Raw genomic sequence first — 23,785 nt, 5'->3', positions numbered from 1 at the left:
AATCCTCTCTTAATACCCCCCTTAAAACTCACATCTCAGATAAGACATACAACAAAGCACAATTTGAGAATGACTTAGCAAGATATTTTCAGTCTATGACAGTTCTGGTCCTGTTCTTGATCTTATTGCCTTGTGTGTCTTTCAGATTATACATTACATACTCCTGTATAAGTAGCAAATAACAAAATCAAGAACCAAGTATTTTTTAAGGAGAGAATTGAAGCTTTTAATGATCTTGCCTACAAGTCAGACTCATACCTTTCGGTTATGATGTATGCAGGAAAATTTTGTGGACATTTTTGATTCTGGGGTGGAAACAAGACAACAAATTTTCAGTTATGAAAAACTCTGTGGTCTCTGTTCATAATTCTGAATCAAAACACTGGGAATTTTTTGCCTTAGAATTTATTAAATTTTTTAGATGTGAAAAACCCCAAACCTTGGACTGATGTCTCTCGGGTTCTCTGTTACAGATGGGAAAACAGAAAGACCAGTCTAAAAGAGTCTAAGATATCATACACCAAACTTTTTTATGGACTGCTAGATTTGTAACTGGACTCATCTTTTAACTAAGGAGACCATCTTTTATGAACTAATATGAAATAAAATCATAGAAATCAGGCTAGAGGGATGGAACAGATTTTCTCCTGCAAATGTACAAATGTATTTCAATAGCTATATATAAGTCTATATTTATGTGAGATGATAAAACAACTGCCACTCCTTTATCTTGCCCATACTGAATATTTAACATAAAATTGTCTATCCAGTTGTTCTGTTAAACCTACTTTAAAAAGAGATGAATAAGAGGCATCCTAGAGACCTAGTTACATATAAGCACTGCAGTTAATTAAGATACATACGGCTCATCTGTTGAACAGTCAATTTTGCAAAATTAATTATAGCTTTGTTCATTGCATTCTGTAGTGATGAATACTAATATTTAAATTGCATATCAGTATAATTCAAAATTTAAAGATATTAAAAACATTAATTTTCATAGCTCTCTTTGATGTATGTATTTTTATGCCCACTTTATATTCCCCATCAAAGATCAGAGGCACGGGATGGTTCCCCAAAGACAAATATTCAAGTGCCAAACCAAGATTAAAATTTTAAATTTTACAGCACCCACTTTAATGGGTGCACTCTTAAGCCACATTGCTCTTCTGAAAAAAAGGAAGACTTAATAGATAACTACAACCAAATAGTGCCATTGCAAAACAAGAAATGCTTCATATAAGTAAATGTACACAGAAATGAATAGAAAACCAAAGAAAGATACTGTCATCAAGAACATAACATTGTTGAAAAATCATTTCTGAGGCCCAATCTGTCCATATAACACTGAGGTTTTCTGTTTGACTCTTTTGGAAGAAAAAGAATATCTGTACAATAAAGATAATTGTCAAAAAAATTAAGCATGGTTGACATCATAAAATGTAATAAATTTGCATGCATGCTGAATGTGTTTAAAAAACACATTACGAAGCACAAACACATGGGTTTAAGTCAGGCATAGTCCAATCATGATAAAGCTATTTGCCTAACCTTTATAGAACTTACTCTGATAGGAAGTACGGATCCGTTTCGTTAAATCTGGATAAAAGTTAGACAGGCCACGCATGCAAAAGTTGTCTTTGGAACATGCCAGTACACCAGCATCAGCAGCAGGCAGAGGAAAGAGAGAAAAAACAGTCTAAAGTGAAAGGAAGTGATATCATAACCAGCATCTAGAACAGCCAAGGTGAAAAAATTTCAGCAGATGCTTACCTTCCAATTGGGAGATATAACAAGAAAAATAATCAAAAAAGTAAGGGATGTGGGATGGATGGTGAGGAAGCAGCTGAGGGGTTTTTTTAGATGCATAGTTTCTATGAGCAATCTAGAAGTGTGTATTCCTTCTCAGCGGTCACTTATTCCCAGGGAGCTCCTTTCTAGCAGCGCTGCATAGCTGGAATCATTCCTTAAGGGATTGGCCCAGACTGTCCCTGACAGAGAAACCCCACATGCTGCAGTGCTGATAACTGCTTTTTCTACATGCACAACCCTCCACCTTTTGTACAGGGTTCTGCGGATGTTGCTTGGGGTGAGCTACTCAAATTACTTTGGGAGCTGCTGTGAAGCTGGCTGAAACCAGACAGAGAAGCTGAAGGTAGCTGGAAGCTGCTTGTCTCTTCTCTCCTCAGCTGTGCCAAATTTACATATTTAACACTTGGCACAGATGAGAACTAAGCTTCGCCATGATTAAATGCAGAAAAAGTGAGATAAATGGTCTTTCAGGAACAGAAGTAGGCCTGAAGACTTACATTTTATTTTCTAAATTTTACTTGCTGTTTGTAGTGCAAACATTCCCAATTTAAAAAAAGATTTCCCATGACTCTGTGGAGAAATACAAATTGATGATTTAGTGCAGGGTCTGCTGATGAAAATGCTGATGCCATAAACCCTCTATAATCTGTTGCTTTTATAATTTTATGGTTAGATTTAAAACTCCAAATTTTCAAAGAGATTTTTAAATCTAATTCTAAAACTTCACAGCTATGTAAAACACATTTCATAATTGTGTCTGACTCTAGCATATTATTATGGAATATGCCTAGTGAAAAGACTTGAAACATAGATTATTTTCTGACTCTTTCTCATACAAGTAAATTTTTAAATAACCAACAATGTATGGCAAAATTTAGATGTATTGAAGCACGAATATTTCTAACACACATTGAATAATAACAATTACAACTTACAAATGTGATCCTCTTAGCATCAAGTTTCAAAATGGAGCCCAGCTGGATGTTGTTAAGTTTATACCAAGAGCTTTAGTTCACTAACAAAGTACTTAATTTGAGCTACTTGTGCTACCTACATAACACATCTCCCTGGTGTTACACTTCTCTAAACAAAACTGACTATTCAAATTAATAAGTACCTGGTGGAAGATACATTTAAGTTTAAATTGAAGTCTTACTTATTGGTATGAACTTACTGAAGACAGAAAGAAAATAGCATATGAACTACACTTCAAGTGACTGCCAGAGAAACAATTTATTGCTCTGCTCATTATGATTTTGTACAGACTCAGCTAAGGGAATTACTTGCTGACCTCCATCCCAAGAGAAAAATCTTCATAAAACATTTTGTTTCTGAGAAAGTGCCTGTACCTAAAGCACATCAGGTTTCTTTTGTCAAGTTATAGAAACTCCATTGGCTGGCAAATAGTCATGCATTTCAAAAGCACTATAAAAAGCCACAGGCAAAAAAAACACCAAGGAACATATCAGGCTCATAACCACACTGATTGATTTCCTACCTGCAGCAAACTGCCTGCTTTTGCGAGGTGAACGGGGTTGACGCTGGTATGGATCACTTGATCCATAGAGGTCAAGGGTTCCCATGCTCAGCAGTACTGTCTTCTGCATAAAGTCCACGACAGCCAAACCATTGCAGTTCCCAAATGCCACTCTGAGAAAAAAAAAAAGGTTCCTCAAAGGTATTAGTAATGTGTAATTAAGTTGTGCAAAGAATAATTATTTATTATTATGATTTCTGAACAAACTTTTTCTGCAGAAATTACTCAAAGCTTACATTTTGTGTTTTATAGATTTGAAATCCTGAATTTATAAAAATGTTTTTCTGAAACATTTTCTGAAACATTTCCTGTGCCAAACACATTGCAGTAATGTCTAAACGTTGCTTCACTAAACAATATACTTCTAGTAATAATGATATAAATTAAGCCTACAAATGTGGACATACACCTTGAAAAGTGATTATGCATTTATATAAAATACAAATATAAATAGGACATAAATATAAATACAGGCAAACATAATTATTTTAAGCTAAATATAAATGACAAATGAATGACATTAAGCTGTATTATTGAGGTACCCAAATCTGAAAGTAAAATTTTCTTTCAAATCTGTCAGCTTAGCTACAGCACAGATTCCTGTTAAAACAGTCTCTACCTCTCTGAAATGCTTTTACAAATGGTATTTTGATGGTGGTTTGATTCATGGACAAGATCTCTCTCCTTTTGTATCAGACTGCAATTTTAAATTCCAGTCAGAAAGGACTGCAGGTACAGCCACAAGGAAACTCAAAAACTCAAACCATGCTCAATCATAATAAGAATCATTTCTTATCAAGTTCTGTCATTTTATGTACAAAGTGACGAAAGTGGTCAGTTCAAAGCCCTGCAAAATATTCAAGCACTTAATTCACACTAAAAGTAAGATGTGCACTCAACTCCACCTGACTCTTAATATAGCTCCAAATATCTGATAGGAATTTCTGTGTGGAAAAACAACAAGGCAAGGGAGAAGTAATGAGATGGAGGAATGGGAAGCAGGGTAGCTAGAACATTTTCCTCTCTTCTACCTTTTCTTACGCTGCTTCCATTACAAAAAAGCAAATAGAAAAGTAATATGTAAAGTAAAATGAAGTGATTTTCTCCTAATTGCCAAACTATCAAATTAAGGCACCATCTACAATAGTGGCTCAAATTCTGCTGGTTGTTACTTCACCACATTTACTACCCTTGTCTTTACACTGACTTCAGTACGGCATCTATGGAAATACTGTGAATGTATACTCTGATTTTTCCACATCAACTTTTTTCCCCCATTGAAGTGATCCCTCGGGGGCCCATGTGGGGACCAGGACAGTTTAATGCCTTCATCAGTGACAAAGACAGAGGGATTGAGTACACCTTCAGCAAGTTTGTAGACAACACCAAGCTGAGATGTGCCTGAGGGACAAGTGCCATCCAAAAAACCTGGAAAAGCTAGAGAAGTGGGCTCATGAATGGGGTTAACGTTTCTAAACTAAGAGAGTCGATTTAGATTAGGTAGAAAGAAGAAGTTTTTTACAATGAGGGTGGTGAAACACTTGAACAGGTTTTCCAGAGAGGTGGCGGATGCCCCATCCTTGGAAACATTCAAGGTCACAATGGACAGGGCTCTGAGCAACCTGATCTAATTGAAGGTGTCCCTGCTCACTGTAGGGCATTGATCTAGATGAACTTTAAAGGTCCATTCCAACCCTAATGATTCTATGTGTTCCTAAGTCCCTGTACTCCAGGCGGAGAAGAAAAATAAAGAAACAAAAATGACAAGTGCCAATCTCATCCATTAATACTTTAGAGGGAAAAAGAATAGCCATTTGCACTTTGAAAATTATTAACCTGAGATCTATTAGTTTTGGAAAACATGACTCACAAGAAGAGCTAGTGATCATTCACAGTCTGGTTAGCAATTTAACAAAACAAATCATCAGCTTCCTAGTCTGTTTTTTTTTTTTTTCCTAAACTTCTCAAATCCACACACAAGCAAGGATATAATATTTCTTATAACAAAAAAAATTACTTTACCAGAAAAAATCAGAAATTGCTCATTAATATTATAACACTTCTGAGGAATAGTAAGAAAATCTAGACAGACATTACTAACATCCAAGTCTTTATGAAATCAAATAAAAAATGAATTTCTCAGTTTTGAGGAATGAATAGAATTAGTTGCTAGGCAATTTTCTATTCTGTGGGTATCTTTCACAAAAATGTCATAAAATACTCATCAGACGTTTCTTGACAATTAATATATAGAGTAGCTGAAAACTGTCACCACATGAGCCTGTAATAAATTTTCAGGGACTGCTTTCAGTCCAACAGAATCTACTTTAAAATTCTATTTTTTGCATATAACCTTGTTCTTCAAGGTTAACCTAGTCCTTCAGCTGTAATTGGAGTATTTTGTAAAATATTCTTTTCTACTTTCATATCATGAAGAAGTTTGTGATGATTCATTTCAACATAAATAAAACAGGTGTTAGTATTTTTAATTTGTAGCTTGGTACTGTTAAAAGTAAACCAAATACATTAAAAAAAATTTCAGAGTGTCTGAATCTTTTGTTTTTGCTGGGGATAAAGTTCTTTTAACACCTCACTTTAGTCCTGTTTCATGGTTGCAGTAACACAACAGTTACAGAAATCATAGTAATTAAAAAAAATACTGAAAGTAGACTCTCCAGAACATACTAACCATTCTATGCTTTCATACTACTTAAACCTATTAGGAAAAACTATGATGGTAGTAAAACCCTATAGGAAAAAAAAATAAGGCAAAAGATGACTCAAATAACCTTACAACTGAGTGGCAAAAATTATGTATTCTCAGGCTTCATGGTTAAGTAGCATAAGTTTTCCACGCTGTGAGGCTGAATAACAGGTGAAAATTAAAGTAGTAAACAAAAATCCTGATGAAAGGAAGGATTGTAACCTGTCACAGGCCCAAGATAAAAATTAAGAGATAAGAGAAAGGGAGAGGGAAGACAGTTTGCAGAGGAAAATTTAAAGAAAAAGACATTCTTGGGTAGCTTTGGGAGGAAAATTAAATTTAGGGTATTGATTAGGCTCTTTTACTGATACATATATTTATTTCTGAAACACTCATCTACATAGCACATGGTGTTTTAAAGGAGGTTGTCCTGTAAACTTTTACTGCTCCTAGTGAACAATTTAAAGCATTTGATAGAATCAAATCAGTGGTTTAGGAAACCACTGTGAGTATTGTGACAACTGCAACCTGTCAGAGTAGTTTACAAGTGAGAGAACAGTGTGACTATTCAGATGCTGCCTTGAGGTCTGAGACCTGCAAGGGAGCAAATTAGGCAAAACCTAACAATTTGCACAAGTGACAAATGCATCTAGGTATGGTAAAGAAGAAGAAACTTCTAGAGCTCATGAATAGGAAACTGTCTAGAAATTCAGGCCAAAGACTCGAAAAAACAGCCCCCAAAAGACAATTTTTTTGCACAAATGTAAAAGCTCTTCATTAAACTTCCAAGGTCTCTGAAGAGAGTCCAGTGACTTACTGATAATCAGTAGCAGTCAGCACCTAACACCCATTACAGCCTGAAGTTTTAATGGAGTAACACCTTCTACAGGGAAAACCTGTATTTAATGTATCTGGGTGACTCTCAGTAAGAGAAAACATTAAATATTTCCAAATAAATTGAACATGGTCTCCTTTGCATTGCCATACAGGAGTTAGCATTTGAATGTCCCTTATTCAGTTTTGAATTTCAAGTCACTGGTTCTTGTGCGAACAGACATTAGCATGGACATGAAAATGCTGTTCTCAGAAGACAATTTCCAACTGAGATATGATGTCATGATAAATGGCACTTAGCAGTTAATCACATCACCATTTTCTGTGAAATGCATTTCATCTTGGTGAACCTTTCAAATAACTTTAAAAATTACAGATTTGAAGGGCAATTAGATTTTATTTGAAAGGATGGACAGAATAATGTGAAAAGATTCAGACTTTTCAATAGCAGTAGTAAAAATATCAGCAGGAATGGCAGTTTAACATCTCATATTACAACATTTATGAGAGTTCAAATAATTTTCCACAAAAATCTGAGTTACAGCATCTTTTGAGTATTTTATTTTGACCTTAAAAAACAATAAATGAATTCAAACTTAAATTTGAGTTACTTACAGTCCATAAGCAGAGTTTACAGCAAGACTGGTAATCTGTTGTGGAGGCTCACCATCCACCCACACCAACTGAATAACAAGATCTGCCTGGTATCCAGGAGGCATTCGCACAGGTCGAGTCTTAACACTAAGAAGAGGAGGTACAAAATAAGAACAAACAAACAAACACGCACTGGGCCATGAATAACAACTGCTTCTCATCCAATCAACCAGAATGGAAAACCTAAAATACTTCCTTCGGAAACTTTGAAAAAGGACATGTCTGTATTTTTGGAACTTTTTTATTCTGAAAAAAAGCACGACAGAAAAATTTAAGGAGGCAAGAGAAGAGGAGAACATACACCTTTCTGTAGTGGTCCTCACCATAACACGTTCAAAACTTATGAACTTGACAATTCTATTTGTCCATTTAGTGCAAACAAGTCCTGTTTTATTTTTAGGAGCATAAACACCCAATGAATGCTTCCTACATAAAAATCTGATAAAATTATTAACACCTGTTCCTACTGTGCTGTGCCAAGTTCAGTGACTTGTAAAGCAGGTTGTTAAGGTGTACATACTAAGGCATTAAGGGGAAGTGTAAGAGCTGAACACCTCTGTATGACTGCTTTATGTTTGTTTTTGACTGGTAGAACTTAATGTGGTGATACACTGAAAGAAGATACTATGCAATAATAGCAATACTTTGAGAATTCACGTTAGTCATTAGTACATTCACACTGTACGTAGTAATTTATAAGAAAAGCCCATTATTCAGTGCATTTTTACTGTAGCTATAAATGGTGAGGCTGCTTATACTGCACCCCTTTGCATACAGTCATAATAGGGCAGTCTATCAAATATAATCCACTATCCCTGTGAGAAACAGTACTCCAAAGAAGACTAAGAAACAGGAGAGGAGGGAGAGTAGCTAATTAATATAGACACGGACAACACATTCTGAAGAACTGCACTTTTTGGCACATAATATTTCTTTCTGCTTTAATTGCTTCTCTATCCTGTGTACTAGATCTTGGAGAAGAGATCTTGGATGACACTGATGATGCAGGCTACCTCCTGAATGCAACTGACGTGACTCACCAAGCTTTCCAAGCAGCCCTGGCCCAAACACCTGAAAAGATCATGAGTCAGACTGGAAAATAAACACAACTGATTTCTATTCAGAAGCAAATAACTAAGTACTTCTTTCAAGAAAGGATATTCAAATTTCTCACTCTATAACCAGGGCTATCAGGTTCTTCATAGCTACCCTGATGGCATCTGTTGGGATGGAGACCTTGGTGGCAAATAGGGCTACTGGCAATCTTGGTAAATTGAAGAGAGATGGAGAAAACTGAAGTAAAATGAAGTAAAGCATAACCACTGAATGACATCAGGGCAGAAGTTCTCAGCAAGATAACTCCAGTAGCACAAAGGGTAATGTACAAACCAAATAGTGCTCTAATTCTGACAGAAGTTATGAAAAACAGGGGACTACTCACAGTTTCATGGTTTGATAAAGAGTATGGACATACCTTATGACACAGAGATAAAATCACCAGACTAGTGTTAGCAGTAGGAGCACCTGAAGATACTTTTTGGAAAATTTCTTAAAGCATAAGGACTATTTTCTTAATAAGGCCATCGTATCTCAGTTGTGAGTTAACCTCATCTGGCAGCCACACACCCACCCAGATGCTCTCTCATTCCCATTCCTCAACAGGACAGGGGAAGAAACTAGGAAAAAAGCTCATGGGTTGAGAGAGGACAGGGAGATCACTCACCAGTTACCATCAGAGGCAAAGAAGATTCAACCTGGGGAAAATTAATTTAATTTATTGCCAATTAATGATGCCTAAAAAAAGGCAGGTAAAAAAAGGACTGCTTAAAGGCAGAATTTTGAGCCCATAAACAGCAGGTATTTATTGAATTAACGACGTCGGGGTAGCTTAAAAATAGAGTAGGAGAGTGAAAAATTCTTTGAAATGACAAAATTAAAACCATCCTCTCCCTACCCTTCTCTTCAGGCTCAGTTTCACTTCTGACTCCTCTCCCTCTTTCCCCACCGCAAGCAGCACAGCAGAGGAGGGGAATGGTGTTTGTGGTCAGCTCATAACACTCCATATCTGCCATTTCTTCCTCATGCTTTTCCCCTGTTCCAGTGTGGAGTGCAGTCCTTCAAAAACAGACTGCTCCAGCATGGGCCCCTCAAGGGCCACACTTTGTGCCAGAAAACCTGCTCCTGAGTGGGCTCCTCCATCAGTTGCAGCTCCTGCCAGGAGCCTTTTCCAACGTGGGCTCTCCATGGGCTGCAGGGGAACAACCTGCACCACCACAGTCTCCCCTACAGAATAAGGGGAATCTCTGCTCTGCTGCCTAGAGCAACTCCTCCTGCTCTTCCTTCTCTCAGTTTGGTGTCAGCAGGACTGTTTCTCATGCTTTTTTCTTGTTCCTCTCTCGCACAGGTGCTGTCCGTAATTTTTTTCCTTTCTTAAATTTGTTTTTCCAAAGGGTCCACCTTCTTGGCTGAGGGGTTCAGCTGTGCCCTACAGTGGCTCTGTTGGAATTGATTGGAATTGTCTGTGACCAGGACATGGAAGCCCCAGCTGCACCTCACAGAGGCTGCCCTGCAACCCTCTCAGCCAGCACCTGAGTACCTGCACATTTATACCCTCTCTTGACTTGTTTAACCATTTCAGTGATACAGTTTATGCTGTACTGCAAATATTTCTATTGCAGAGGATCCACAAATCTTGCCAAAACTTTCCCTTCTTTATTACTTAGTAAGAAAGTCATTCCTCATCTATCTTTCTAAATGCATTTCCTTAACAGTGGCTTGGCACACTACTCCATTTCTTTTGCCTGTTGTACCGTTCAGACCGTACATATCAATCTGTCTGGAGCAGCAATCAGCCACTTGGCTCAGATCTTGTTGCAGGAAAGATGTGACAGTACAGTTCAGCAAGTGCTTAACCCACTACAGTTGGCAATAGCTTTGTGTTGTTGTTTTCTATTGACAGCAAACCTCCCCTCAAAAGTTTTGCACTTCCTTACCTGTTCTGCTGGCACTAAGGCTTTGCCCTTTTCTTTGTTCTTATGATACATATCCATAAGCCTTTTTAAAGTGATGTTATCTATAACCCTAATGAAACCCTGGATTACCCAGGACTATTCCTGGAGAGAACAAAGGGATGAACATCTGTGAACTGAAGCTGCTAAGGGAGAGGGATCTTTTGAGACCAGGAAAAACTGAAACTATAAACAAGAGTTGTAAACAATAAAGATGTACTATTTTCAAACAAACTTCACAGCAATCAGAAGCTGAATATTTTACACAAACAGTCCTTCAGAGTATCTTTGCGATGGAGCCCTTCAACTGCTAATGTCTGTGGGTGAGCCTTTAAGAGGCAGACCAGCAGTGGTCTTTCCATCTTGCACTCCATTTCCAGTTTTCAGCTCCTGCCCTTAAAAATGTTACAAAAATTATAAAACAATAAATGAGATCCAAGAACCAAGACTTAGTTTAATGCCCTTTCAGTTGAGCTTTACATTCATATTTTCTAATGGATAACTGATGATGTGGGGGAACATAGAGTCAAGCATAGTGCTGTGGTGAGTTACAAGTATCAAAGAAATGCATTTATTCTTTCCTTCTAAAAAAATACCATGAGACTGACAATGTCTGCAGAATTAATTCTGATCGTCTAAACCATGTTTTTAATGTGGTATTACTTTTCCAGTGTGTTTTTAACAGCATACTGAAAAAATTAGAGAACTTCAAGCACCTCCGAAATTTCTTTCAGACTGTTGTTACCTGAGGAAAAAAAGCAAACACACTTCTCTCTATATTTTTCACTGTAAATTTAAGGATCTAGTTTGGTAAGATGGATGTTATTTCACAGGGATTTTCCTAAGCACAGAATAAGCTGTAGGTGGTGAAAGACCATAATACTGGAGCAAAATAATTTCAAGTTTCATAGTTAAGTTTGTCATTCCCACATTCCTGTGACACCTTCCTCTTTAAGGATCTTTGAGCTATTTCCCTAACCATCTTGCCTGAACAGTAATGCTGATATTTAGTTTTCCTTCGCTTTGATTTGGATTGCTTTTTTCTGGTTGTTTATACTATAAGCCTAAAAGCACTGCAGGAGTATGCACAGAAGGAGTGTAGATATTTCCTTGACATGTTCTTGTTATGCTACTCTGAATTTGGTTGTTGCAAAGTTTTGGGTTTTAGTTTTCTTCACAAGATATTCCCATTTCCTTATGACTTTGGAGTTACTTGAAGCTACTGTCAAAACCTTTGATTGACCTAATTTTGGGATGATCCTAGAAGTCTGGGAACAAAGACTGACATTCTGGATATAGCTTTTTGATAACAGCATTTACATCAAAAGTATTTATCTGCATAATTTCAAATCCATGGGTTTCTTAGGTTATTACAGCTGCATATTCCACTGTAAAATCTTCTAAAAGAAGTGAGAACAATATTTATTCCATACTGCTGCCTGTCTCTCTCAGTAACATTTACTTTTGATTTCAGAAAAGTGCCAATTTTTCATTACTTTGGTCCCTTCAATCACCTTTTTCCTAGTATCTTATCCCAGACACAAACACTTTCAGCCATTCTGACTTCTGACTAGAAGTATGGAATGTCATCCATTTGCTGTAAAGAGGTTGAGAAGCAGATACGAAAATAAACATAATGGAACCAAGATTAAAAGCTACTCTGTATATAAAATTTTATGTGTATTATCCATATAGTTCAAGCTGTGCACTCACCCTCCATGTCCAGCTGGCTGCAGGTTTATGTTATTACCACTTTATCTTAGATTCTGTACTGCTGCCCACCTGACTGACCTGCATATAAAGTCAACAACATCACCCAGATCTTTACCATTTTTTCTGTTTCCAGCACTACTTTCATTTGATCATCATAATTCTTCTTAGATTGTTAGTTTCTTGACAGACAATGCCTGTGGACCTGGTTAGGGTTTGGGTGAAAAGTCTGAGGTATTTATATGTCTTTCCCTATCGAAAAGTATAAGAGCATATGTAAGTATACTTTTATCAAAATGTAGGAGGGAGTATGCCAGCAGTTCTCATGGTACAATTACTTTGACTTTGAAAAATCACTTCTCAGTCAAAATAAGTTTACATTTACTTCGCGTAAAATGAGACAAAAATCAGTTGGGCAGCTTAACATGAGATTATATGGAATTAAGGAAACTTCTAAAAACTAACAAGCAGAACCTCTATGGGGTCATTACAGCTTTTCTGCCTCCAAGATTAACAATTCCTCTCCTTCCCAGACAAAATCAAATAAGAATCCCTTAAGGGAAAATCTGAGCCAGTGAAACGATTGATTGCATTCTTCCTGATTTCAAAGTCATAAATGGATTTCACATTTGGATTTTTTAAATAACTTATCTCTGCCTCGTCTATTGATTTTCATAGTGCAAATTAATGATTAAACTGAGGTCTGAAGTTCAACTGCCTGACTGAATGAGGTGGACAAATGAACAGGATGCCAAAAAATACTATTAATTTTACAAGAAAAATATCACAATATTGCTTTTAAATGCTAATGCTGTTTTCAGAAGCCCAGCAGCCCAAAGTAACTGCAAAGTCAGGAAATGTTCTATTAAACAGCTTTTTAAATAATTGAGGCATTTAAAATATTTAATAATAATTAGACCAAAATAATAATGAATTCACTCAAATGAGAGTAATTGTTATCAGCAATGCACTATAATTGCTGGAAAATTACAGTTTATGGAGTTTTGTACAGGATTCTTGTTTTAAACTATTCAAACCCACAATTTATCTGCCTTATTAATAAGAACATATTAATCTACTCCAAACAGTGACAATGGGTACTCTAGCAAAAAACAATTTCTTTCTAAAGATTAAACAAATACTTCCACACAGTGCAACTGTTTCATAATTGTATATTTTAAAGATTGTTTCATGAGTATGAACACAGTTTCCTTACACACCATCTACTTCATTCTACTTATTTCACAAAGAAAAAATTTAGTGTTATACTAATTAATCAAAGGGGGAAAGCTTTGCACGTATCTACTTTACAGAAGTCTCTTTGTGAGCGTAAAAAAAAGGTTTCTCAGAAATTTCTTGAAGATATACTCCTAGACCACACTTGAAAATTACAGTCAAACCTTTACTGACACTTTATCTTCTCTATAATTACTTCTATCCTTTTAAATTCCCTTGTTGATTATTTTGCCTTAGTTATTTTGTTTGTTCCATATTTTTGGTTTTTTCTCATTTTGTGTCACATATATACAATTAACCTCTTTTTCTTGATAGCTGCTGGTTTGATTAACAGAACGTTTTTTAGACAGATAAACCTTTCAGCAACGGCATAGACTTACCTAAGACATGGGATACTATCCTTCATTGTTCCTTCACATCCTACAGTGTTGGTACTGCCCGAAAGGCTCTTTAAAGAAGAAAGCTGGGAGGAGGCATCTGGAAATGGAGCATTGGTTTCTGGTTCAGGAGTAATGATATCTTCTACTTCGTACTGAAGTCGTACCTCTAATGACTTAAACAAATAAAAAGCTAAGTTATAATTTGATAAAGAAAGAAAACTGCTGAAAGTTCTGTTACTTCCAAATAAATATCAGTAAGCCTTTTTTTTTTAAATACCCCACTACATTTATCATTATCATTTGTAGGCAAAGAATACCGTTATTTCTTATTTACACAGCCTAGCAGCAACATCAGATAGGAACTATTCACCTACCCTGTGCTGGTGGAGAAATACACAGGTATATCCTTCCATGGGTATATTCTGCTGACTTTGATTTCAGCCTTTTACACAGTAAGTGAAAGGCAAGAATATCAGTGTCCAGAAGTTATTATGAAAAGAGAAGCTCATCCCTCACCCCCCAAAAAATAATATTTCAGTATAAGAAGGCATCATTCAGGATAAGTGTCCTGAAAATTTTCTGCCTATTGTTTGTTACTTTTTCTTAAGAAATTCAATAAAAGAATGATCATTAGCTCTGCCTCCTCATTACCAGTACAACAGAGTCTCTACCAGACAGGTTTTAGCCACGATGGAGAAGCCTGACAGTGTGAATAGAACTGATAAATGAATTTTGTTTGTCCATAGGTGGGGGTCAGGACATCAGAGGTAACAGCACAGATCGTTCCATGTTCCTTAGAATGGACCTGAGTTTGGTGGATTCTCGAAAGCAAAGTTCAAACCAGGTACCTTTTGCTTTCTTTCTGGCCTCTCTAGAAAGGGAAAAGAGATCAACCAGGCCAAACCACTCTGCAATTCTTTCCACTAATTCAGGAAACTTTAACTGAAGAGTTACTGCAAAACACAGGGGAAACTGGACAGGGAGTTAAAAATCTATGTAAGTAATAATCTCAGGGAATCACAGTAAATATCAAGTAATTCTTTCTACCTCATCAATTGTCCAAGGAGATCCCCGTTTTGAAAAGAATAAAAACCAAAGTACAGCCCTCAAGGAGACATGGTCTTGGGATTACTAGCTGAACAGTAATTTCCGTGCTGGTACCTTGAAATGCACAGAAACAATTGCAGATGTAGACACTGCAAACTCCAGTTTAATGATCTTCCACTGGGACACCGTCTGTACCAGAATGAAGATTAACAAAATATCTAAGTTTTATGAGAATCAGGAGCTAAAGGTCAGTACCTGTTTCTCAACCATTGTATTAAAACATATAAGATTTCAGAAAGAAGTTATTCTGTTCAAACAGAAGAGAAAGAGTCCTTTCTCAAAATTTCACCTTTGTTTTCTCCTTGCAAAATCCATGGATGTTTTTTTGTCTGAATCAGCTAAAGAAACCTATAGTCAACATTTGCCTTCAAAGACTAATGAGTGAAATATTGAGTTCAGGAAAATCTAATCTGGAAGTAATTGCTGCTGACTGAAACAATTTATAATGCTGTTTAATCTTTATGGAAGATTGGGGTGGGGTAACTCTTGAAGACTATGTTCTTCTGCTTGCCAAATTAGAATTGCATCATTCTTCTTTGGATTTTTTTGTGTGTGTGTATTCCTTTCTCTACTAAAATTAATTTTTTTAAGTTGTAGCTATCATGCATTTGCAGAGAGAAGGAAAAATTTAGGCTAATAACATGATTGTGAATTTTTCTTACATTTTTGTCCCTGCTTTGACTGATCTTAGAGGGGTTACAGAGGTGTTGTACTAAGTTATTTTGGCACACAGTAAAGATATTTTTGGATGATTCCATCACTAGATTAACTGATTCTGCTTTCCACATTCAAATGAATGTAAATTTTTTTCCTATGGTTCTTCTCAAGAGCTTTGAAGAGGAGCTTTACTGAGGAAAGACTGATCACTGAGAAAGTGATTATATTTAATTAATAGATGCTTTTGAGACAGGATGGAGTAGATTCAGATGAGAAAACAAACAAAACAGCAGCAAATGTTTTTTATACAACTGCATGACAATGACTCTGAGTTTGGATATGAAGCAGAATTTGTCTCATGGATAATACTTGCCTGAAGAATCTGATATGAAATGATGCAAATAATTCTTCTACTGGGGAAATCCCAGGCACAGCCTATGACCCTCCACGCTTTCCACTTACCACAGCAATAACATTACAATCCTGACATGAGCCAGTTAAACTACTGTGGGGGGCTTAAAATGCTTGGATTTGTAGACTGAACTCAAGGTAAGTTCAGACTGGCTGCTAAAGAAGGGAAGACACTTAGTGCTTTGTACCTCAGGCAGCAAAGAAATCCTGAGACTGACCAGCTCAGTCTCAAGATAGACAAAGCCAGACAGCCTAAAGTCAGGTACACATTCCAGCAAAGAATTCCATATTTTTGATTTAAAAAACTCCCCATCATTTAAGAGTGAAGATTTGAACGCATGCAGCAAAAATGCAGAGAAGGCCCATTTCAGGGATGCACAAAACCCAGGGAAACTCAGTGACTATACCACCAAGATGGCATAATTTAATGTTCAGAGAACAATTCTTTACATAAATGCTTATTAATTACAGAGATGAAATCTGAGAAACTGTTAAATTGCACATATTATAGCACTTTAGAAAATACTAGTAATGATGCAATTCAGCCAGAAAAGCAAAGGAGAGGGAAACAAAGAGATTAAATTATAGATAATGAAAGATAAGGTTTGCACTTGCTGTGGAACCTTGTAAGAATACTAAAATGTAGTCATTTTAGCAGCATTATACATGGGCTGGTCAGTAACATGAAATTACTGTTCATTAGTTTCAAAACTTTCCTGAAATGATACGTTCAGCTAGCTTAATATTTGCCTCCGGGGGAAAAAAATAGTGGAAAACAACAGAACCGCCATAGGTAATGAATTTCCTTACCAGATGGCACATGGCTACAGGCCAAAAATGACACAGTTTTTTTGCCACACTGGAACTTTCTAAAGTACATTAAAATAGTGTGAAAAGGAAAAGAATCAGGGAACGTGGAAAATATAAGGGAAAATATGGTTTTGTTGAGAGCTGGCAGACGCAAAGAAATACTTTCTGTCCAGAGAGTGTCTGGAGTTGCAAACTGTTCAGCACCAGAGAACAGCAAGCCTGAAGGAGAAGGCAGTCATGTTTACCTTGGCTTTGCCTTAAAATCTGTCTCCTATTAAACTTCTTACACTTAAGAAAGAATGTTTTACATTATAAATACTGTTCAGTCACATTGTTAGAAATGGCTGTGGCTCCTGTGCAAAAAGGCAAGGTTTAAACTAAAGTCAGAATCACCGTTCAACAATGATAAGTATAATTTGACTGCAGTGCTGTTAAAGGAAAATAGTCTGTAGGATTCTATCTGAAACAAGGTGACTGCTTAAATATGAAGACAGAAAGTGGAGTATTTTAACTGGACAAAGCAACACAATGCTTATGAAAACATCAAGTGCTTAGCCATAAATAATCTGGCATTTGATATGGTTTCCATTTTTAGGGAAACAAAGTCAGCGTAAGCCAGAAAAAAACCCAACACTTCTATATTGTTAAACCTATAGATAATTTTCGGTCTCCTTATAGTACAAAGACTATGAACACAAATTAAGGAGATGAAATACTTGACTTAAAAAGAGCATTAGGCATGTACACAATGAACATTACCTGATAAAAACATACAGAAGCCAGTAATTTTCGAGCAGGTAAACAAAACAGAGTCTTAAAGGCAAAGTATGTCTGAAATCTGTACTGTATGTTACTATTAAAGCAACAAAAAAGGTGGTGAGTTGCCTTCCAAAACCTCAGATTTTTGTCAGTAACTTCAGTAGGATCAAGATTTCACTGAAAAGGTTTAAAATGGAATGTCTCTAAGCCTATATTTATACAGCTTGATGTTTTTATTCAAGCACAGATAAAGCAAGGCAATTTGATTTAGAAATTATGTTCTCTTAGAGTGAAATTCTGAAGTACTTACTGCAATTTCAGTATTTACTTCATGTTTGCTGAACCTGTAAACAATCACATACGCAGAAACTCCTGCCACACAGAAAATTCGGCTTTCAGGACACCAGTACATCATCTGAACAGCAAAAGGATCTTCTTCCACAATCTCAGCTGTTGCTTTTCCTTCTCCCACTTTCTGTTTTTCAAAGACCTTTGATGTTTTTAATTTGTACAACATCTGTAGAGTAACTGGAATATATTAAAACATATAAAAATACTAACATGAAGCACATCAGTTATAAAATTCCTCAATTCCCACTTTCTTAGTTGTGGAATAACAAGGAATCTTAGGAAAGCCTAAGAGAAGAAGATGCCTATTACACAATACAGACATTATTCTGATACACAGTACTGGTAGGACATGATTTTAATACTTCACTAAAGGGTATTTGTCTGTGAAATACTTCTTAGTACTTCCTGGGACAAGATGTCAAAGGTATATTTTAACCACACTGTCCATGATTAGCCTAATATTCAGTGTCATAGAGAGGTTCTGATAACGTTGATATTTTCCCAGTGAGATGTGAGACTAAGATTCTATTTGTCTGATGTTATTATCTCGCTAGAATGTATGGAAACTCAAGAAAAAATATCAGGAAATCATTCCAGTGGCCTGGTCATCAGAAAGCCTTTCTGAACTAACAGGATTTCAAAAATATTTTGAATTTCGTGACTTATAAGTATATCTGTATTTATACCTGTATAAAAAAATCCGAATTTACAGAAGCCTTTGTCGAGATTAGAACTCCACTGCAGTGAATTCTGGAGGTACAATAATTAACCCCATTATGTTTTATTGACATTCCTCCTTGTTTTTATTAATTTTCCATTTATCTGTCAGTGGCATTAATTAATAACTGCATAAGGTCAGAAAAAGTCAGTCAGTCAGGCCCAGCACCCAGTACCAGGCATGTATATCCATAAGGGCAAAGCTGTTCCACACATTTGTGTAACTGTGGTAGCTCAGCCTAGCTGGCCTGTGTAACAAGAGCAACAGGAAGATGAAAGACCAGTGTTTAGTTATGTAACCAGATGATGAACACAGCAAAAATACATCTTCAATTGGCAGTGCAGATGTATTCCAGGATGTTCAGCATAATATTTTTTTAATATTTTAAAAAGTTTTAGCACATAAAGCACTACCAAACTTTCACAAATTACGGCAAGTGCTTCTATAATAAATACATAATTCTTCCTGCTCTAAGAGGCAGTGAAAGAGGATTCAGGATGCCCTTAGTCCCAGTGGCAAATCCAGAGTGGCACTGCAAGTCAGGCATCATGGGTCCATGCATAGTAGGACTGTAAGAGCTACAGAATCATAGAGCACAAAGTCTATGCTTCTCTGAATTACTAAGTGCCAACTGCACAAGAACAAATGAGAAACAGCAATGGCTTTTGAGCAAAGATACATTTGGATAACTCCCAGTCTCTCACAAATCTGTGCTTTCAGATACAAAACTACACAATTAAAATACACCTAAAAGCAAAGTATTTTGTGCTTTCTCATATGGGTAGGATATTTTGTTTGCTAGAAAATCTCAAATTATATTGAACTCCATTAAAAAAGTTAAGACTTTATAAATACTAAAACTTCTTAATAATTAATACCTTGTAAATAAAAGTACCAAGTATGCTACGAGTAACACAGTACATGCCCTGAAAAGCAGGACTAAGACCAGGACATCAGAGATGCAGTGGTATTTTCAGTGAATATTCATGATCATCTAAGCTTTTATTATTAACAAAAATTCCTACAGCAGTATGTATATACTGATTAGAGTGTTATGTTTATATTCCCTATGAGAAGATTTTAATTTCTCTGTTTCTGCCAAAACTATAGAAGAGGTATCTAGCACACTGGTTTCTGTGCAGTATATATGGGGTCTTCCAGCAGTCTGTATTGTTTCACTCTAACTTTAGTGCCTGTATTTGCACATTCCTGTAAAAAGTGTAAGTATGTAATGAAATATTCACAAGACAAGGTCTAATGTCTCACTCTACTTCTCTAAATAAAAATAATTATCCTACTTTGGTTCATATTAAAGCTCTCTCAAACTTCTGTCTTTGCTGATAAACCGTTGACTTTGTTTGATTGTGGGATTTTTTTTGGTGTTCACCATAACTTGGAAATACTGGAAGATGTAAACTCTAAGTATATGCATCTGTTCTTCCTCCATTTCCAAAATGACAAGGTATATAATAAAAAAACATAGTCATGTTCAGTTGATGTGCCTATGAAAAATACTTCTGTGAAATGAGGCTTTGGAAATCCTCATGTTCTCCTTGTCCATCCTGATGATTGAAAATATTTGGTATTAGGCAAAAAGGGGATTACCTGACAGAGTCATCAGGTTTAGCTGACATTAAAATCTTGTGAACATTCCCCATTATTGCAGCATTAATCATTACAATTCTGTGGCACAATGTGGAGCAAGCAAGTAGTTTGAGTATCTCATACTCTACAATCTTGTCACCCATTACAGACTGATTATTAGGGTCATATTAAATCTCTCTACATCTAACATTTCATACAGGATTTTCTTTCACACTCTCTTTTCCTTAAGAGACTGATACCTTAAAAGAGATATTGTACCCAGACACCCCTGTATGTCTGAAGAGACAGAAGACAAGGCAATTCTAAAGGATCTTTGGTAAGCCACAGTCACGTTATTTGAAGAAGAATATTTTAACTTTCAACTAAAATGTATGTGTGTTTTTAATAAGTACATTTTACTAAGAAGTACCATACGTGTTTTCTGTAGGGAAAATGCTGGTTTCCGATATGTGCAGTTATAGCCACATTGCATGGAAAAAGCATTTTCTGAAGCTTTTTCCTGCTCTGATGAATAGAAGCTTCCTAATTATTTACTGGGACTTGAGACTGGACAAGAAAAGATTTAGGTCTTTTCCACCCTCAGCAGATTACAGATATAGGGACATGTATTATTGTATTTTAATATTCTAATTTTATTTAACTGTAAAAAAGTCTTTGCTGTACTCAGAACAGAAGAGACATGAGAACTGGAACTGAATGTTAGATCTAATTAAACCCACTCTTCTATAAACACAAGAAGAATGTGCCCTAAGGATTTTTTACTAGCGCTTCATTCTTCATAGTTTTTGGTATCTTGATTTATTATGCCTCTAAAAGACTTTTACTCTTTCCTGCCTAATGTATCTCATTAGCAGCATTCTTTTCCCTTAATTTAATAAAAATTTTCTTAATTTCACCTCATTTTTCTTAAGTGTATCAGCCCAGGTATTACTACTCATACTGTTCAATATCATGTTTTATATACATATATATTTATATATATATACACATATATATTTCTTAATATATATATTTATATATATATGTGTGTGTGTTTGTGTGATTTGTCAGCATTATATAAAAGTGAACTTTAGAAACTTACTGGCAGAAGCATCCCAAAATTTTACTGATCCATCTGCATGGCTTAAAAAAAATATAAAAATTAAATGTGTTAAAACAATATTCAATTATAAAACATCATCTACTTTCCGTGACTGATAAATATAAGCAAAAAAAATATGGCAACTCTCTATACCTTACTCACCATATATTAACAATATACATACTAACTATAAGAAAGTGTTTTGCTTGATTTGGTTAATAAAATATTTTTCATGCATTTCCTACAGAGAACTAAGCCCTCAATGAATTTTAAGATCTCAACAAGAAGAAGTTATTTCCTGTACTAATGACAAGTTTAAGTTACAGCACTTTTGGCTTTGCAGTGGGCTAGCATCAAGATTATGCACCCTAAAAACGCCATGTATAATGAACTTTGAAAGGACAAAGGGTAACTTTGTTTTGTTTAATACCTTACAGCTGTTTTCTTTTAATTTACATAAAATCTCTGAAGTAAAGCTGGAGAAGGGAGACATTTCTGATAAAATGAGAATGATCCCTTCATCAGCTTATAGGTACTATTGTAACCTTACTTTTAAAAGCAGGTGTTCAGTATCATTGATAATAACAATTTACCACATATATTGCTATCTTCAGCATGTCTGAGAGGGTAATACAGTATGCATCTTAGATAAATAGCTTCTGTTTTACAGTATGGTCCCTTGAAAATCCACCAGGCATTGCTCATAGGGCTCCTACTTCAATCTGAGCCTTTCTATGCCTTTTTGCTAAGGGTCTCCACTCACAAGGTGAAATTCATCCTAAAGCACCACACCCTCAGTAACTCTGGGTGTTAAAATTAATTCCTAAACTGTCCCCAGACACAAATTTCCCAGAAGGCCAAAGGACAACAGCCATAGAAAAACAGCTGCTCCCTTTGTTAAAGCTATTCTCTATGACCTTGAAGGCCAAAATATTGTCTTGCAATTGATTTTCCTTTCCAAAGACCCCAGCTTCATAAGAATATAGACTTGCTGTGTGATACTGGGGCCTCAAGTGGTATTTCTTAATAGTAACTTGTCCCTGAGTACTAAGTTCTGTTTTTTACAGCAAAAGAGAACGTCTGTGGTGACACTGCTCACATGAAGACCCAGGAGAAGTGAATGCTGTCAAGGCTCAACTCTTATCTATAGCTAACCCTCAACAAAAAGGAGTAGACACTAACATTTTAGAAGTACCAATCCCCAGTTTCATTCTCACCCTGTAATAATGATTTCTGGATATGTCTGAGCTCCAAGGTTCCACGCTCCACCACTGATAGGCCATTCCTAAACAAACAACGAGAGTACAGAGATCACAACTGATTCTTATGAACCTTGCTTGGTTAAGTTAGGAGTAGACAACATCTTCACCCAAAAAGAAATACAACTCATAAAAGTAACAAAAGTATGAATCATTTAAGGCTTTTACAGCTTATTAACATTTTTGTATTATCAATTCAGGCTTTGGAAACTTAATAACATTTTTATATTATCAACTAAGGTTCTATGTTTTTAAAATATTTCTGCACAGCTAACATTCAACAATCTAAACTAGGAATGAGAAGAAGGAGTAACAGACAGTTCTGCTAGTCTTTTGAGGTGTCTTGTCTCTGGAAGTTTCTATGGAACACTAAATCTATTTTGAATATGAAGACAACTGAAGAAGCTGACCCAGAAACAAATATCTGAGCATGAAGTGATGAGGTAACGGAGTGCAACTTTTATAGAACATGTGAAATCACCTTCTCTTCTCTGCCTTTTGTTTATTTGTGGCAAGACTCCCATTCTCTTCTTGGTCTAGACTGGTGGAGCAAAATGCTGGTTTGTGCCTAAAGTATGACATGTATGGACACAGGATACAGGATGTGGAGGATGACGTATGCGCAGAGTGGGTGAGGACGTGTGCAGAGTCTGAGTGGGTGGAGAAAAACTGGGAGCGCAAACTGTTTATTTGGATACATGGAGTGGATGCCTGCGGGTACAGAAATGGGTGGCTGGCATAGGAGTGACTACCTACCTTCAGGGTATATATCTGTATGAGCACAAATAAAGCAAGGGGTCAAGTGAGTACGCAATGAATACAGGTAGGTGGTGAAAAGTATATGAGGTAAGAATATGAGGTAAGGATAGACTTAAATAAGAGAAAAAAAGTGTTTTCTGAAGTACTTTGCTGAGTAAAGATACAAAAGAAGTAGAGAGGGCTCAGTTTCTGAGTTCATGGAAAATAATGCAGCTCCAAGGAGAATACTTCTGATGATTCGAATAGAAAATTGATGATGTCTGAGTTGTTTACCCCATTTTTTTTCTAATTTATTTATTACAATGGATTAGTTCTAGCCAAAACACAAACCAGATTAAAGCTTGAAATTTATAAATGAATTGCATTTCCTCTTCTTCTTTCTGCAGCTTGTCC

The 23,785-nt window shown here is 36.1% G+C and overlaps 1 protein-coding gene across 12 annotated transcripts in view; it reads right to left on the bottom strand.

Annotated features, from left to right (window-relative positions):
• The window catches only part of STXBP5L (syntaxin binding protein 5L), a 181,218-nt gene that overhangs the window by 47,573 nt on the left and 109,860 nt on the right, over nt 1–23,785 (bottom strand). For 7 of the 12 annotated variants that reach the window (XM_050333882.1, XM_050333883.1, XM_050333880.1 and 4 more), the window contains exons 13-19: nt 22,592–22,659; nt 21,375–21,415; nt 17,930–18,147; nt 13,876–14,048; nt 7,503–7,628; nt 3,311–3,462; nt 1,567–1,638 (exon numbers count right to left, since the gene is read on the bottom strand). In XM_050333882.1, the coding sequence (XP_050189839.1) occupies nt 1,567–1,638; nt 3,311–3,462; nt 7,503–7,628; nt 13,876–14,048; nt 17,930–18,147; nt 21,375–21,415; nt 22,592–22,659 (850 nt within the window). The remainder of the gene's footprint in view (nt 1–1,566; nt 1,639–3,310; nt 3,463–7,502; nt 7,629–13,875; nt 14,049–17,929; nt 18,148–21,374; nt 21,416–22,591; nt 22,660–23,785) is intronic. The other 5 variants (XM_050333885.1, XM_050333888.1, XM_050333884.1 and 2 more) reach the window with 1 other exon arrangement.

This window comes from Myiozetetes cayanensis, unplaced genomic scaffold (assembly GCF_022539395.1).
Source record: "Myiozetetes cayanensis isolate MyiCay16 unplaced genomic scaffold, myiCay2020 scf5-8, whole genome shotgun sequence".
In the NCBI taxonomy this organism is placed as follows: Eukaryota; Metazoa; Chordata; class Aves; order Passeriformes; family Tyrannidae; genus Myiozetetes; species Myiozetetes cayanensis.
This window is presented reverse-complemented; position numbering and strand designations above follow the sequence as displayed.